The sequence below is a fragment of the Lampetra fluviatilis genome, chromosome 25 (assembly GCF_964198595.1).
Source record: "Lampetra fluviatilis chromosome 25, kcLamFluv1.1, whole genome shotgun sequence".
Lineage (NCBI taxonomy): Eukaryota > Metazoa > Chordata > Hyperoartia > Petromyzontiformes > Petromyzontidae > Lampetra > Lampetra fluviatilis.
Window position 1 is genome coordinate 13,298,368 of NC_136299.1, and position 18,933 is coordinate 13,317,300.

General features: G+C 44.8%; 1 protein-coding gene across 1 annotated transcript in view; it reads left to right on the plus strand.

The window, feature by feature from the left end:
- LOC144941840 (potassium channel subfamily K member 2-like) overlaps nucleotides 1-18,933 on the plus strand; it is a 151,189-nt gene that overhangs the window by 78,124 nt on the left and 54,132 nt on the right. Inside the window, exon 6 of the mRNA XM_078868326.1 lies at nucleotides 12,105-12,291. Within this exon, the coding sequence (XP_078724452.1) occupies nucleotides 12,105-12,291 (187 nt within the window). The remainder of the gene's footprint in view (nucleotides 1-12,104; nucleotides 12,292-18,933) is intronic.

An 18,933-nucleotide genomic window follows, 5' to 3' on the forward strand; every position in this document is an offset into this window, starting at 1 on the left:
GTGACTCTCTACAACAACAAGAGTTGTGACTCTCCACATCCCCGTGGTGGACACCAGTGGCTCCAGAAGTCGACCACTTTCTGAAATGCCAGAAACACACAACGCTCATCTCTCTTCAAAATGGTGAAGAGTTGCCAGCATAATGCGTAAATTTGATATTTGACAAAAACTTCAACTATGACTGTGTCTTCTGCTCTCATCACAATACTTCCCCGACCCACGTGGATATTATAACAATGCCACTGTCCCAGAATGCAGAATACACATTTGCTTCAGAAATGCAAGGTGTCTGGGTATTATTGGCCTTCTCAAAAGGTTGAGGTTGTTGAAATTTGTACGTAGTCCACTTTACGCACGTGAGAGTCACCAGATTGAATTGGGGGATGGGCTTTGTCATCAATTCGGGGACCATCGCCCCCAGACGTCACCTTGATGGCAGTGTTGTTGGATGCTGATTTCATCCCCGGTTTTCATTTCACACTCGGCAGTGTGTGCAGCATGGGGCATGCATCCAAGAGCGAGAGAAGGAAACCACAACCCCCCCACCCCCAGTCCCCGTCGTCCAGCCAAAGTTATTTGTTTGCTGGCTTATTAAGGAAATAACCAAACAAACATAATTTTTATTGCCGTGCGATCTTCGTAAAAATGCCGACGTGCACCATTTACAGCTAGGGTTTGTGCTGCAGGGCTGATTGTCAGGTGCACGGTGACTGATGAAGTGTCAATCGCGCAACACCAATGGGTATGATGACAGAGGCCAGGACATGGGGTAAAACTGGGGGGAAACCACAAATTATTGTGCTTTAAAAAAACGTAACTTTTCTCTTTTCTTTGACTCACAGATATATCCATCTCAAGTGTTCGGATTCACTTTCTGTAGGTCATGGTAATGTACACTATAAATAACAACAAACCAAAGTTAAACGCTCATAAGACTACATTGCATGTTTGCTACCGTTTGCGCATGACAAGTGGGAATAGTCGATCTGAATGAAAGTCTCATTGTAATAGTCTCTTCTGAAGGAATAGCATGCCTCGTTTTTTTATTTTTTATAAATAATAATTATGAACAAAATAATATTTATTAATAAAAAATGATTATAATAAAAACTGTGAGAGAAAAATCTATTTGAATTCACAGGTGGGAGCTCTCTGATATTACACTGCTTACTTACGTGGAATTCTTATCATAGTTAACTCAAGATATTATTTTAAATATACAGTATATGTAAATTGGATATATATGGTTAGTATTGGTTAGAAAAATATCTCCCAGTTGGGTTTTAACAAGTGTGCCATTGTGCTGACATCAGAACTGATTACTAAGTCGAGACATAAATGGGTGGCACTGATCTCTGATTGAGAGGCCAAGGCCTATTCAGCTGAGGGGCATCCTCTGTCACCAGATTCCATCTTCACTTGGAAAATGTCACCTCCCATCTGTCCTACTCGCACCCACTCACCTCTGCGGAATGTGCCTGGCTCTGCGTGCTTAACCGTGTTTGTGGACCAATGCATTCTCTTGGCTTTAAAGACACTGTGATCGTAGTGATGATGCCATCATGCCCAGATGAAAGTTGTTCATTTCATTTCTAGTGAAATGACACGGACGACTGTATACCAAGAGCCTCTTTATTTCAGACACAACAACAACAACACTAGGCCTGGGCTTCGTTCTTCATCTTGAAGCTCCTCGTCCCTTGCCTCGATCATCCCCTCTCCTCAGGCTCTTCCCTTTTGTCCTTCTCGAGCCCCCTTTCTCGAACTTTCCCTCACTGTTTTTCCCCGCAGCTAATCCCTGTCCTTCTCCTCCAACGGTTCCCAACCGTCGCCTCCGAGTTCCACTCTCTGTTCCCGCTTTTTCCCGTCTAAATCTTTCCTCCAATCTTTTCAAACCCTGCCTCCCGACCAATCCTCGTGGAGGCCTTTTCCTGCCAATAGAAGGCCTTGGCCTCCTTTTTGAAATACAGTTTGGCTGCACATTGACTTGGGGTGAGTACCCCTTAATTTCAGTAATTACACTAGCATTGAATGCTCTAGAATCCGTATCACGTGAGGCAGGACTTTGTCGATATTACCATTGATTTCTGATTATGTAACGCAACTTTAAAAGACTGAGTCCAAGAGATGGAAACAAATTCTGCTAGATGCCTTTAAGGAAAACTAAATGATTTATATTTTACCTGGTAAGGCCCAATGAGCTCCATAGCTCTTTTCAGAAGCAACCTGGCTATCACAAATGATAGCTCAACGAAGTGGCTTATCATGTGAACATTTCTAGCAGCCAAATACTCTAAACGCATGTTTCTAAGTGTGGAGGGAAAAATCGGAGGACCAGGAGGAAAACTCGCGCGACGATGGGGAGAACATGCAAACTTAAATATACATACATCAGGGTCGGGATTGAATCCGCGACCTCCTGTATACCAGGCAGGGCAGATAACATCTCACCACTGTGGCGTTCCTTATGAAGTAGTACAGTGAAATGAAGGTGAAAGCTCAAGATGGAACAAAATGTATGGATGTAATAAGTTGTTATTATACTATGGAATTGTAAGCTTAAAAGATGGAGTATTTTGTTACCTGATATTTCAATACCATAAAGTGAACATTTCTGGATCCAGATTGGATGATTATGTTTAACCAGGCTTTATTTTTCAACATCCTGATGGTGAATGGCCATCAAACGTTAACCACTCCGCTTCAGAAAAAAGTTAGACTAGTTTCCCCAATGTGATTCCAATTGTACTATCAGCATCGGGTCATGACATTAAGACATTTTCATTTGTAACTAACAACAAGCAGTGCCAATGCCTTGTCAGGGAAGATATCCACATAACTACGACAGAACTACACTGAAGGCACTTCAATGGGCCTCTTTAGTTTTCGGTGAAAGGGAAAAAATAGACATCATTATGGGGTCTATTGTGTGCATTCATTGAGCAGACCTCACTCTAAAATCGAGGTGAATATCTTGTGGCTGAATCCTGGGGCAATCCCAGGATGTCATCAGTGATGGCTCAAGGTTCTGGCCTCCGGGCCGCCTGGCCACCTCGACCATTGTTTTTTACTCAAATAGTTAAAACTTCACATTATCTCCAAAATGTTCAAATAAATAAATAAGCAAAAGGACTTGCCCATATTATCTATCCTGTTTCTGTAAAGGGCATGAGTCTGAATTTGTTTCTGGATGGTAATAACTTTGTAATCTCACTCTCTGATGAAATGGAGTTACCGATGGAAACATAGTCACCGGGAGTTATTGCTTTCATCACATCAAAGCGTTTATGTGTTTAAGCAGATTTGGGCGAGCCGTGTAATTGTCGCATTCTCCTCCACTTGAACGTTGTATTTCACACTGTGGTGCCAATAAACCTTTAATGACCTTCATGTGTGATTGGTAAATCTTGAGCGTTGGCAGGATGTCAGGATGTCTAAACATATTATGTCGAGGTGACTGTAAAATAATAAACAGATGTGGATTGATTGGAAGCTCAAATGAACAAGTTTTCCAGGTAATGTTTTGCATATATGTTGAACTTCTTTCGCAGCGTGCGTAGCCAACTGATTTAATCGGACGTGCGAGATGCGTAAGATCACTGTAGAAATGCCACTTTAAAGTGTGAATTCTACCACTCAAAAGTCTTCCAAATAGGGTTTTGCATGTCCGTGGATTGGAGCCCGTCAATACATACACTTCTCATGCACTTGTTCAAATGCCAAAGTGGGAGATGATTTGAAAGTAAAAAAAGTGGCTTATGTAATCGAACAAAGTGTTTTGCTAATTGTTGTTACAGTTTGAATATGGCCGTGTCTCTAAACACTCCACTACCACATGCTGTTCAACAACTGCAAGTAAAAATGTGATCCTGACAACTGAAATTGTATGACCCAAAGTAGTGGTGCTAAATTCGCCCTTTCTGGCACCATTAATTTTGAAACTGCCATTGTCACCTACATCCTCTAATCACCTACTTACACTAATCACCTACCTCCTCTAATCCATGGCAGCATTTATTTGCCTTGGACACTTTTTGTCAGCCTGTGCTAAATGACAGGTTTTGGTTATACTCTTACAAGTACACATGGATATGGGAATATATTCCACGATTTTAACAAAGTGTCAAATTCTCAATAAACGTTTAAAGTGAGTAGCCTCACCCTTCCACACACGTGATGTGCTGATGACCTCAACATAAATACACGTCACCAAAATAGAACATTCTGACATAAGCACTTATTCATATAAGTCCGAAATAGAATGTATTAGAATTCATGCTTTGACGTTGCACCATATTTTAATTGCCATATGGGCGAGTACAATATCGTCTTTTTTAGGAAAGTCACTGCACTCTCTTGCCCAAACACGCTCATCTTTAGTTCCGCCACCCACAGGGTTTCTTGCACAAGCAGGATAAGCGTGCTGAGCAAGACAAAGTGCGCTTCAATAAGCCAATGGACTCCAGATTTAATGCACTGGGATGTACTTAATATTCTCCTGGGAGCTGAATGAATGCATTAGGAGGCACGAGAGCACATGTCTCATACTTTATAAGTTGATCGTGCAGTGGCATGAAAAACAAACAGTTAACGGGGGGGCATGGTTTTTTACAGCTGGCAACGTATTTTAGTCGGGGGGGGGTTATGGCTTTATGTTATTGTGTTTATGTTATTACGTTATTGTGTTTATGTTATTATGTTATTGTGTTTAAGATGCGTGTTGACAATTATGGGTACAGTGGGATTGCAATCCAGAGACCATTACTTCAATCTCTCGGTGTGGCAATTTAAACAATTATGCAAATGTACGTATGTACATTGCTTATCTCCAGTGGCTTCCTAATATCAGAAGGAAAAGTGTTCCAGAATCTCCTAGCCTCTGTTCACCCGGCACAAAGTGTGCGAGTACCTCCAGTGGAGGCCCTTCTGTCAGCAGTGGCGTGATCAAGTAATTGCAGGGTTGCACCTTTACCTATTACTGTAAAATTAATTCATAATGAGATGTCGAACTTGTGTAAAAATATAATAACGTTTATTTATACTGTTAAGAATAAATAAACTATAATGCTTCCAAGGGGAATCAAACAAGATACCATTGTAATTCAATATGGCGTACATATATATTAATCTGCCATGGAGACTGCCTTGGATTGTTTTACTTAAGGATCTATAAAACAGAATCAGAATATGTATTAATACTGGAGGATCTATATTGCACTAATGTATTTACTGTAAAAAAATTTAATCTGATTTTTTTGTAAAAATTGGATCCATTTTAATTCCAAATTAAGCACGCAATCATGAATACAGTGTATCATAGTTATTTCAGTTAATTATGGAATTAAAACATCTGCGTGTCACTTCTTGGTGTAAGATAATGGCAGTCGGTGCTGTATATGCACACGTTACAGTGCAGTTATTTTTTCAGCACAATATACTGATGATGTTTTAAGTTTTGATATCTAGTCGAGCTTATTCAGGAGATGTGAAGTGAATTTCAGAGATATTTCTAGGGAATCGCTGGAGTGGACGGTTTTTCGATACAAGTGCCACTGCTTCCTGATAGATGTTTGCTTTCGGCCACAATGATCTGGCCAGATTTATGCGGTTAAAGAGCCCTTCTCAAACCGACAGAGCAAATAATATGATGTTGGCATGTGTACATGTAAACGTGCCGATAACTGTTTTCTTTCAGCTCAACGGTAAAGTTAACAACAATTATAACAACCAATTTGATTACGAAGCATACTATTGGCAGCTCCGATTAGCATGGTTGGCTACGTACAGCGCAAAAGAAGTTAAACTTACGTACGTGTACACCTACACGTCGATACGTTCCCCTGTATGAAGCCTCGCACGGCGTCCGCGTGCGAGGCTCTCGCAGCGCCTCTCGTCCGGCGTGCGCTGTGGCCGAGGGGGTGCGGAGCCACGAGGCTCCAGCATCGGCTCTCTTCTGGGGCTCTTGCTCTCACCTCAATGTCCACTTGGTAAACTTCCTCACATCTCTTCTGCGTATGTCAATACGTACGTGTGTTGAACTTCTTTCGCGCCGTATGTAGCCAGCCGTGATAATCGGGGGTGCTGCGGAAGGACAATAAACTGAACACAAAACGTAGTTCTTCAGAAATTAGTTTTCAATCTAGATAGCTCCAGTGGCTTCCTAATATCGGAAGGAAGAGCGTTCCAGACGGCCGCAGAAGGTCATGTGAAATCACACGATGCGGTGACCATCTTTGTTCGATGGCCAGCAGCCAAAAGCCGCTGCTGCTGCTGTAAGGCGGCGTTCCTCGTTGGAGGGGTCGTTGGAGCTTCACAAAATGGTCTCGGTAACTTTGAAGCAAGTTGCTGGTGGGTGACTATCGAGATCTTAGTGGGTGTGCAGAGAATGCTCAATTATAATAATTTTTTATCGCCACACCATGAAAGTCTCAACGAGTCTCGAGACGATTATTCTCAAGGAGGGTTCTGTCAGATTTTCTCACTCGGGGGACGATGTCGCTCCGTGTAATCCCAGTCGAGTAATTTGCAGGATCTTGTCGTACGCTCGTACTCTTGACATACTTTGGCATATGGCAAGAGTCGGGTTGTGTGCAAGTATTTGCAGTGATATGTTAGAGTCACACAGTGTCCGTAAAAATCTCCTTGTGTCACTGTATAATCTTGGAACACTTTGTGGGTACAATATGAGTTTTGTTCAGTTTATGGAGGATATGTCTCTCGCATTTACAAGACTGAATATTTGCAATAATATTGAAAACATGGCACTTTCATCAAATGCATTTTTTTAAATACTTCTGAAAACATGAATACAGATTAAAAGAACCTGAACAACAATAGGCATTGACAATGTGGAATAACAAATTTCCAACACAGCAACATTGGTATTAGGCAAATTGAGTGTGAATTTCAGCTGCCATTATTTATAAAAGAAAAAATGATCTTAGTAAAAAACAAAACATAAAAAAAATTGGTTTATTCAGGCGAAAGGGGACTTTCTGTATAATTAGGGCTGTCTTGTTGTTGTTTTCCTCAACTTTTCTACATTTTGTATGCATGGTTTGGGAAATTGTGTTAATCTGGACTTTTTTGGCACATTTTACCAGCCAGCCGCTATAAAATCACAAAAGTTATTTTCGCAAATATCCCTGGGGGTATAAAAGTCAAAGGAGTGCCATTCATAGCAGCTTAATTTACATTCCAGTCTGAAACAAAAAAAGGCCTCTACTATTCTGTTTTAATATGATACGTGTTGGGCACATTGAAGCAGATTATACGAGATCAGTATTTAAATTCCTCATGGTCTTTGCTAAAGGGAATTTGAATAAGCCATGTAACTAAAGACAGCCAGTAATACACATGACCGAATAACAGCACTTTGCAAATAGTTGTGCCTTCAAAGTTAAAAGCAACAACACAATTACAGAGCACTGGGATGATGCTATTTGTAGATTGGAATCAATATTTGTGCTCAAGCCAAGCTATATATAAACTGGTTATAAACTGGTGTCATAGACGTTCAAACCTCGGGCAGTATTCCATTGTGCATTCCAGACAATCCAAGACACCTTAGGCAAATTACCAAATTACCGCTCTACTTTACATTCTAACAGCGCACAGGGTGGCCACTATTATTTATACGTTTCCTTCCACTGTCTGGTAACAATTAGCGCTCTAAACGTGTTGTTGTTGTTGGGCAGTTGAGTTTTGTATTTTCCAAAAAAAAAATCACGTTCCAGGTCTTCCGGTGCAAATAATGAAAGTGATTTTAAAATATAAATAGATGGTGTTTTAAACGAGTTTTGATTGTTCAAGATGCCTCTCCTTTTTCAGAACCTTGAACACATACTAATGAAACTCTAAACGCATCTTATCATACATTTTTTAAAAATAAATTCCTATTGTCGCGTGGCAGCTGAAGAACCGGGCAAATGTTTAAAATCCCCCTGCATCTGTCCATCCAGCAGTATAATTGGAATATAAATAGGTTCACCGCAGTTAGTCATTCTGCAGATTGCGTGCAGTGAGATGCAAGTGTGGTTACTCTCACAGTTAACTCGACAGTTGGCCATCGTGGAAGACTAGGCCAAATACCTTATGCCCGATAGAGGGCCTCTCTAAAGCTACCTCTAGTGGATGCCGTTCTGCCAGCAGTGGAGTGAGCAAGGAATTGCAGGACTGCACCTTTACTTTATATAACAGCACAAAGTGCAGACTTATGGGAAAGTACAACAACTAAATCTACCTCTTGCAATGGATAAAGCCTGGTAAGGGAGGATAAGCAGGGAGGAGAGGGATTGTTAAGCCCTCAGAAGCTACAGACATCTGTCCAACACGAGATGTCCCAAATTGGCAATCTCGTGAGGGATTTTTAGGTTTCTATAAGCAGGTGTGATCATTAGAATTAATGTGAATTTAAAGGCATGCGATCAGTCATTCAATTAACTGTTTTAGCCACAGTCGACAATGGGAATTTGAAATTCTGAAAACGCTGCACCTCACGGTGCTAGCTGGTGGTGGTGGTGTTGTTGCACCTCACGGTGCTAGTTGGTGGTGGTGTTGTTGCACCTCACGGTGCTAGCTGGTGGTGGTGTTGTTGCACCTCACGGTGCTAGCTGGTGGTGGTGTTGTTGCACCTCACGGTGCTAGCTAGCTGGTGGTGGTGTTGTTGCACCTCACGGTGCTAGCTGGTGGTGGTGTTGTTGCACCTCACGGTGCTAGCTAGCTGGTGGTGTTGTTGCACCTCACGATGCTAGCTGGTGGTGGTGTTGTTGCACCTCACGATGCTAGCTGGTGGTGGTGTTGTTGCACCTCACGATGCTAGCTGGTGGTGGTGTTGTTGCACCTCACGGTGCTAGCTAGCTGGTGGTGGTGTTGTTGCACCTCACGGTGCTAGCTGGTGGTGGTGGTGTTGCACCTCACGGTGCTAGCTGGTGGTGGTGTTGTTGCACCTCACGGTGCTAGCTGGTGGTGGTGTTGTTGCACCTCACGATGCTAGCTGGTGGTGGTGTTGTTGCACCTCACGGTGCTAGCTAGCTGGTGGTGGTGTTGTTGCACCTCACGATGCTAGCTGGTGGTGGTGTTGTTGCACCTCACGGTGCTAGCTGGTGGTGGTGGTGTTGTTGCACCTCACGGTGCTAGCTGGTGGTGGTGTTGTTACACCTCACGATGCTAGCTGGTGGTGGTGTTGTTGCACCTCACGGTGCTAGCTGGTGGTGGTGTTGTTGCACCTCACGATGCTAGCTGGTGGTGGTGTTGTTGCACCTCACGGTGCTAGCTGGTGGTGGTGTTGTTGCACCTCACGGTGCTAGCTGGTGGTGGTGTTGTTGCACCTCACGGTGCTAGCTGGTGGTGGTGTTGTTGCACCTCACGGTGCTAGCTGGTGGTGGTGTTGTTGCACCTCACGGTGCTAGCTGGTGGTGTTGTTGCACCTCACGGTGCTAGCTGGTGGTGGTGTTGTTGCACCTCACGGTGCTAGCTGGTGGTGGTGTTGTTGTACCTCACGGTGCTAGCTGGTGGTGGTGTTGTTGCACCTCACGGTGCTAGCTGGTGGTGTTGTTGCACCTCACGGTGCTAGCTGGTGGTGTTGTTGTTGCACCTCACGGTGCTAGCTGGTGGTGGTGTTGTTGCACCTCACGGTGCTAGCTGGTGGTGGTGTTGTTGCACCTCACGGTGCTAGCTGGTGGTGGTGTTGTTGCACCTCACGGTGCTAGCTGGTGGTGGTGTTGTTGCACCTCACGGTGCTAGCTAGCTGGTGGTGGTGTTGTTGCACCTCACGGTGCTAGCTGGTGGTGGTGTTGTTGCACCTCACGGTGCTAGCTGGTGGTGGTGTTGTTGCACCTCACGGTGCTAGCTAGCTGGTGGTGGTGTTGTTGCACCTCACGGTGCTAGCTGGTGGTGGTGTTGTTGCACCTCACGGTGCTAGCTAGCTGGTGGTGGTGTTGTTGCACCTCACGGTGCTAGCTGGTGGTGGTGTTGTTGCACCTCACGGTGCTAGCTAGCTGGTGGTGGTGTTGTTGCACCTCACGGTGCTAGCTGGTGGTGGTGTTGTTGCACCTCACGGTGCTAGCTGGTGGTGGTGTTGTTGCACCTCACGGTGCTAGCTAGCTGGTGGTGTTGTTGTTGCACCTCACGGTGCTAGCTGGTGGTGGTGTTGTTGCACCTCACGGTGCTAGCTAGCTGGTGGTGGTGTTGTTGCACCTCACGGTGCTAGCTGGTGGTGGTGTTGTTGCACCTCACGGTGCTAGCTGGTGGTGGTGTTGTTGCACCTCACGGTGCTAGCTAGCTGGTGGTGGTGTTGTTGCACCTCACGGTGCTAGCTGGTGGTGGTGTTGTTGCACCTCACGGTGCTAGCTAGCTGGTGGTGGTGTTGTTGCACCTCACGGTGCTAGCTGGTGGTGGTGTTGTTGCACCTCACGGTGCTAGCTAGCTGGTGGTGGTGTTGTTGCACCTCACGGTGCTAGCTGGTGGTGGTGTTGTTGCACCTCACGGTGCTAGCTAGCTGGTGGTGGTGTTGTTGCACCTCACGGTGCTAGCTGGTGGTGGTGTTGTTGCACCTCACGGTGCTAGCTGGTGGTGGTGTTGTTGCACCTCACGGTGCTAGCTAGCTGGTGGTGTTGTTGTTGCACCTCACGGTGCTAGCTGGTGGTGGTGTTGTTGCACCTCACGGTGCTAGCTAGCTGGTGGTGGTGTTGTTGCACCTCACGGTGCTAGCTGGTGGTGGTGGTGTTGCACCTCACGGTGCTAGCTAGCTGGTGGTGGTGTTGTTGCACCTCACGGTGCTAGCTGGTGGTGTTGTTGTTGCACCTCACGGTGCTAGCTGGTGGTGGTGTTGTTGCACCTCACGGTGCTAGCTGGTGGTGGTGGTGTTGCACCTCACGGTGCTAGCTGGTGGTGGTGTTGTTGCACCTCACGGTGCTAGCTGGTGGTGGTGTTGTTGCACCTCACGGTGCTAGCTGGTGGTGGTGTTGTTGCACCTCACGGTGCTAGCTGGTGGTGGTGGTGTTGCACCTCACGGTGCTAGCTGGTGGTGGTGTTGTTGCACCTCACGGTGCTAGCTGGTGGTGGTGTTGTTGCACCTCACGGTGCTAGCTGGTGGTGGTGTTGTTGCACCTCACGGTGCTAGCTGGTGGTGGTGTTGCACCAGTGAAAAGCCACTCGCACAGGCATCGTCGTGAGCCTGATGAGTACACTGCTGATGAGCGGGGCACCGTGGTGGCAAGATACGTTTGGCTGCTGTACATCTTCATAAGTCACCTTCGTTGCGCTGCAATCTGTCACCAGGTCGCTTCTGAAAAAGAGCTGTGTAGCTCAGTGGTCCTTACTTGTTAAAAATCTAAATAGCCATTTGTTGGGAATTCGTACAGGGCACGCCAACGTGAAGACATATTTGTCACGTGTTTTATAACGCATCCTCCCAAATGACAACAATCGATAAGGAATTTCGCGAAACATCGCCAAGCGTGATCGTTTTATTAAAATGTTTCGAACTCTTTGACACTTAGGGCAAATGGAGGCCCGATTATATTTCTCGCAAGCGAGGCGGTGGAAGAGGAACCCCGCGTCGATGAAGACGGCGATGTTTTCTCTTCCATATACCGTTGCAGGAAGTGAGCAGGTCATCTTTTTTCTCGCGTAAAAAGTCAAATACCTATTTGGATATTTACATCCGTTGATGACATTTGTAGATCCTGTGTTTTGCTCCTTCGTTTCTCCATTGAACGATCGCTTGGGGCAGTGGTTTAGGATACGGTCTATGGTCATTGTTCTGTGCAGACTTCTCTAGAGATGAGGGCTGCGCCATTGTTTCTTGCTTTGTTTTTCAGCACTGCTGGGATCTTCAGCAGTTGGAAATTATGCCTCCTGAAAATGGCCACAGTCGTGGTGCGTGGTGGGAAAATCTTGAGAGAAGAAACGCACAGTGCACGGCCTAACCCTGTCGATCGCACTTACCAGGAATTGTATTTATCGTTCCGTTTATAGCTCGTTGTAGTAGTGGTTGTAATTACCACCACGCCACATCACTGTAATGGTAGTGCTCCGCCTATCTCTGTTCATGATCTCTCTGTGTGTATCTCTACCCCCACCCCCATTGCTGCACGGCGCAGCACAAGCACCTGAGCCAGACCAAGTTCCGCGTCATATCAACGGTGCTATTTCTGCTGGCCGGCTGCCTCTTCTTCGTGGTCATCCCCACCGTGATCTTCATGCACGTGGAGGGCTGGACGACACTCGAAGCCATTTACTTTGTGGTGGTCACCCTCACCACCATCGGCTTTGGGGACTACGTGGCGGGTGAGAGCATGGACGCGACCTGGCGGGTGGCACGGCTCGCGCTCGTTGCCGGAGGTGTTCGCGGTTCCATTCATTCCACCGGCTACGCTTGGTTAACGCTGCGGGTGTGGTGGTGGCCGCCATAAAAAACGCTCGCCGTCTGCTTTACAGTGGACGTTATTAAAGATCACGTGACATTATTAAGAATGATTTTGCGTTGTTAAAGATCACGTGAAGTTGTTAAAGGTCACGTCACGTTGTTAAAGATCACGTGACGTTGTTGAAGATCACGTGATGTTATTGAAGATCAGGTGACGTTATTCGAAAGAGGGTAGGGGCACATTTGCTGGCGTGTAGCCACTTCGCAGCATCATCCCCCTACTTACAGACCAATTCCCGCTTTGCTGGCCAGCGCTGCGGTGACCTAGTGTTGACCTTGTTGACCTGGTTGACCTTGTGCTACACAGGTGCAGCCGCCGCCAGAGTGCCTCAAAGTGTACTGCATGGGAGGTGCAGTATTAATAGACAGCGAAAATAATTATAAAACTTTTTCCAGTGTTATGTACAATTGTTTGGGAACCAAATTTAAATAATTCCATATGTTTAGGGTTAACGAAGTAGGCACTCATGTTTATATGCACAGTCCTCTGTCAGTCCACTGCTGGATGAAGGCCTCCTCATGTTGAGCAAGTTGTGAGCGTGATTGGACCATACCTCCCCACGCTGATCAGTGAGGGTCAGATTAAATATCCAGGTTACATCCTGCTTGGCTTCTGAGATATGCTGAGATTGGGTGCATTCTGGGTTATTGGGTCATAGACAGAAAGTGAGAATTTCCCATCTCTCTCTTTGGTGCCTGGGTGGTCTTGCGGTCAGTATGCCCGCCACTGAACTCAGTCTTGTTCGACCATAGTTTTAAATTGCCCACCACGAGCTCAGAATTTGTGGGAAATGACCAATTTACCTAAATCGCTTTCAAAGTGGGCATTACCACATTAACCAATAGAACATAAAACATGTGTTCCACAACTTCTTCTCCAGAAACCCCAAACTCATCAAATAGAGGTTGGTTTTCAAATATGCTCTTAAAATAGAACCCTTATGGTCGAAATAAATGTGACTTGCAGCATGAGCCACAACGTTATTAAATTAAATAGAACACTTTTAGGAGTGTGCAATGAAAGTGCCAGAAAATAATGAAATGTTTGGTCGTTGAATGTCTGCAGACTGCTTAATGCCTCTCGAGTCTGTATGTATGTTGAATTACCTTTACACCATATGTAGTCAACAGTGCAAATTGAACGTACCTCCCCATACCATATGGGTCTTGGGGGTTATTTGAGCATACTTCACGACATAGATGATGGAGCATGGTACAGTACAGACATTTGTGCTGTACTGCCTTCTGCTGATATTGTAGCGACATCCAATGAGCTGTTGGTGCATTTGAGGTCATTTGTTTATTTGCAGAGTTGAAGTGATCAGATGTAATAATAATTTAAATGTATTTATGTATTCATCAAGCAGTCAGAGTAAATGCGTCAATGTGTTTAGTCATCATCATCCTCATTATTATTGCCAGCCACAATCTATCCACTGCTGAAGGAAGGCCTACCCAAGCCATCGACATCTCTTCATGTATTAGTTTTGTACTTTTGCCACACTGTAGCATATTATTTCCTGCACCAAACATTCTTCTGTGTTCTTGAGTAAATACAACAACAGCAACAACAAAAACAGGATAGTAACAAGTGTTCTTTCTAGTTTACACAGCGCGAAGTACGTTGTGTGTGTTTATTGCTTAGAAATCCTTGCCATATGATAGAACCTACTGTTCACAGTAATTTCCTCTACACTGTGAGAACATTACATTTTCTTCTCGTTCTTGATGAAAAATTGCCTCATTGGATCGCTGTGACATGGGTTAAATTATTCCACTACAAGGAGTATTTTTTAATCAAATCAATTGCTCCAGCTTCTAGTTACCATTTTAACGCTGTCAAGGTTAGCAAGTAGGTTGATATTTATATTACATACGATGGTTTGGGAATATATTTTTTCTTCCAAATTACAGTGTGTAAGTGTGCTGTATTACATTTGATAGCACGTACAAATGTTATCAATCATTTATTTGGTACAGCTTCCAGGATTGCTTGGGTAGCATTTTCCATTTAAAACCGCTAAAGTGTGTGCAGTGCAAAATGCTCTGACGCATGTCTTTAATCATCCAGCATTGCGGTGGTGAGGGTTGGCGGATCATACAAATTTTGTGAAACTCCCTGCCTGTGGACATTGACCTGCCACACCACTGACGTGCAGTACTATGAACTTGATCTGCTTTATCTGTGTGGGATAGAGTGTGTTCCCCTCCAGGTGCTCTAAATGAATGGAGTTGGCCAAATATTGTATGAATGTACGTCTTTTGAACTTGTTTCGCACCGTACGTAGCCAACCGTGCTAATCGGAGGTGCAGGGGAAGGGCATCAAATTAAACACGCACACAAAATGTCGGTCCACAGCATGGCCAATTGTTGTCACTGGTTCTTGCTGCCTGTCACTTGTCTGTGGTTTCCTGCGCCTCTGAATGTCTAGAAACAATGCACGTGACAAATGTATAACTTGAGTTTTTACATTTATCAGTACCACCTCATTGCTTGTTTGACATGGAAGACACTTTGGTTTTGACCATGACGATGCCCTTATATGGGATATCATCAATATAACTTATAACCCCTTTTGTTAGTCTGCGTGCATGAGGAAAGCCTCCCTGGACCGTGTTGGTCTTGGGCGTTGTTTGACCATACTTCACCGTGATAGTCAGTGTGGGTTGGGGAAGGGGGTGGAAGGAGCATCCAGGACCATTTGAGTAATCACTCGCCACTGATGTCAGCTGTGGCCAGGAATCAAACTCGGGTCACTGATTTCAGAGTGCAAAGTGATGACCACTGCACTGCAGCCCCACCCCATCATTATTTCAGGTTCAAATATTTGCTGGCACTAAAGATCGCCCGACACTGATTGGGAAGAAGTGACCCGCACATAATTGTTGCCAGAATCAGCTTGGTTGAGTGCAATACATCACACAAGTGCCACCCAGGACTAGGAAAAAGTGTTGTTAAATCGAATGCCTTACTCGGTTACGCTCGGCGAGCTAAACTTATAGAATTGAATAACTGTTGCTGTGTGTTTTAAATCAACACCACAAAATTGAAGTGCAGTGATGTAGGGAGGAAATACACACCGCAGTTTGAAAATCGGAGCTGTTGTTGACATAGATTTCCCATAAATTGCCTGGATTCTCTTGTCTCTCCATCCTCCCTACTTTGCTAATCACGTTTGTTTCAAACTCGCCTGTGTTCTCATTAGTTGAATGAAAGTGATCAATTTCCCGCCATTTCTGATGCTTTGCAATTAAGGATGAAGGGCATTCATGAATTGACTGTCCTGCCCAGCCGTCTATATTGGGTATGGGGAGGTGGGGGCATCAAAACGCGTGTTAAAGTGATTGAAACTTCAGTATAAAGTTGTCTCGCTGCTGGAACTTCACCTATAAATAAAATCTGGTGAAATTGATCAAAGCAACGCGAAAAAACTTTCAGACACAAACCAGAACAAAAAGCACTGGAAGTAAAGATGCAAAACGCATTCTGCCCTTGACGACTCCCCATCGACTTCTGTACTCATAGATCATTCCAGGGACACATGCATGTTGCAATGCATGCACATGCACGATTTTTCACAACTTGTTTAAATATCTATCTGCTGATTGCCACAGGTGTTAAGATAATAGTACGGTCTCACTGTGTACTGTTAAGCCACGCTTGCGAATTAAAGTTGACAACATTATTTAACGAGTGAGTAATAAGAGAACTCTCAATGAATGCCCTATGTGAAATGGCACCGCACAGCATTCGTACTAACCTTCGCTGCAGTGTCTAGATTCAGGCATGAAACGAACAAAAAACAAATGTATAAAGCAAATCAAAATAATAATCATAACGTTTTTATAGTTGCAAACGTAATAAAGATAATTGTACGCGTGAGAACTTCTTTGTCAACTCATTGCTGGATGAAGGCCTCCTCACTCCATGTCGGTCATGGGGGTGTTTGACCATACTTCATCTCACTGGTCAGTGCGGGATGGTGAACGGTGGTGCAAGACCCATTTAGATATCACCCATCACTTGATAGAGCTTTGGCCAGGAATCAAACTCAGGTTGCTGGGTTCTTCTAGTGTGACGCGCTAGCCGCTGCACCTCCGTAGTAATGCACATGGAAGAGGTTGCATGACTTAGCAGTTTAAAAATTACACTTTAATGCACAAGGGTCGCTCTAAACCACTAACATCCACTTGATTGCTTGATCTCAGACACATGTCCTTACACAGTTGTTATCTGTATTGCATTATCACTTTTATTCATATTAATTGTGTTTTTCTTTATGTGCATATTTATCATAGTTTCTTTGATCTGCTTGTTCCAGTGTTAATATTGTTTTATCCGAGTGGTTGTGTTTGGGAAAAAAGGGTTCATGAAATCTCTTTCCAGTCCGAGACTGTGTTACCATTAAAATCCCTGCTCAAGTGTTTTTGTATTCGTGGCACGTGAGCACATGGCCTCAGCCATCCGCCTGGCGAGTGAATGTTCTGGATCCCAGGTAAATACTTGTTATGCTAATGTGATGGCCATATTGTGATGGCCATCGTGAAACACACGAGCTTTTTTAAAATAATCGTCAATCATCATTGCGATCCATTAGTACATGTGTGGACTTGGGGGTTGCTTTCTTTTATTATCATACATCACTGTGCTGGTCAGTGCAGGTTGATGAAGGGACAGTGGGCTCATGACCGGTTCAAATATCACTCGCCACTTATGGTAGCCATGGCTGGGAATCGAACACAGGTTTATCAATTTCACAGCACAGTGCATTAACCACTGAACCAACCGGCCATCCTGTTGTTGATTGTGGATTATAGACTATGATGATGATGATGGTAGTGGTTCCAATGTAGTTACAATGAAGTGGTTACGATGATGATGGTAGTGGTTACAATGAAGGGCTGTAATTGGAAGGCGAGGCTGAATTTACATTGACTCCAGGTTGAACTCATGGCGGTATTATTAGGGAGCCTGACAACCACTCCACCAACTGAGATGTCTCAACTTTTTAAACGTAATTTCTGTGACGGCACAGGATCGAAAATGATACGCACACCACTTAGTCGTGCAGCATTATGCAAGAACCATTACAAAACTACCGCAACAGAGTCATCAACAGTCATCAACAGAGTCGTCAACAGAGTCGTCAAATGTGTAAAATTAATTGGAAGCAAAACATATGTGAACCATAAAAAATTGACAAATGCTATTTGTATTGTGTTGTGCATTGTCATTTGAAACGTATTCAGATCTCTGGCATCAGCATGTTATACTCTAGGGACTTAGCATATTATACCATTGACAGACGAGTGGTGTGGATTGACTGATGTGTGGCTGCCAAAACAAACCTGCCACTTGCTTGGACAGGAAGCTTTCTGTTACAGGATTCAGTTTGATGTAAAATCTATTGACAATGACACGAACGCTAATGCCGTCACTTTGTTCGTGTTTCAGCAAAGATTTCTCTATTGATTGCTGTTTAACCGACGTTCGTGCCCAGCACATTTGTCAAACACTGCTGGATAAGGGCCTCCCCATGCTGTGCCTCCCCACATACTGCGCCATGCTGGTCAGTGTGGCTCAGTGAAGGTTGGCAGCTTATCTACAGGATCACAGAAGTACAGTACAACGTTGTATTTTGCTGCACCACCCTCTGCTGCTAACCACGCAGTACCATAGCAGCCTATAGCAACCTGTTTGTGCGTGGTGGTCGTCCATCCATCTAACCAATGACTCGCGCTCAATAATCCTCAACACCCAGGTCATTTTGAATGCCCATGATGCATGTGTAGTGCAGTCCAACCACGCGGAGACGGGGAATTCTATAAGGGCTGGCAGCCGTTTATTAATACACGCCCTCACACTGAATCCTACACTCACACCAGTGTAGATGCACTCTGTCCTTCACTTGGACCTGGGATAACTATATACATCGGGATCTCTTCGGCTACCCCCGGCCCTCTCACCCCTCTCCCCGGAACGGGGAATCAGCCAACACCACCCCGCGACGAGGAAAGAGACCTCTTCCAGCCGATCCTCATCCTGGCTCCCCACGACGACCACGTGTCCCTCACGTGGTCCCCCTTAGGAACCCTCTCGGTAATTCCTCCCCCTTAGCTCGGCCCCGCCCACTTTCTGGAAAGTGCTTTCCCCTCTGTGGCTCGTGACGTTCCGTCATCCTTGGCCTCGCATAGCTCTCCATCCACTCGGCCTTCCTTACGCTCATCCCTCATTGGCTACTCACAGTACTCCTCTACACGTGCATTACTTTAAGTTATGAAAAAGTGAGTGTAAAATGGCATTTTGTTGTCATACAAAATACGCATTGTTTTTGTTTGGATTACGCTGACTATTTTCATAATTTTACAATGTGTGCGATGCGAGTGAGAGTGTTAAAGTAACTGTGCATCTATTTTTTGTCAACTTTATCATTTTTATCAAGGCCGTAGCCATGGAGTCAACATTGGGGGGATCCAAATCTTCCAGGGGGTCTGGGGGTGTC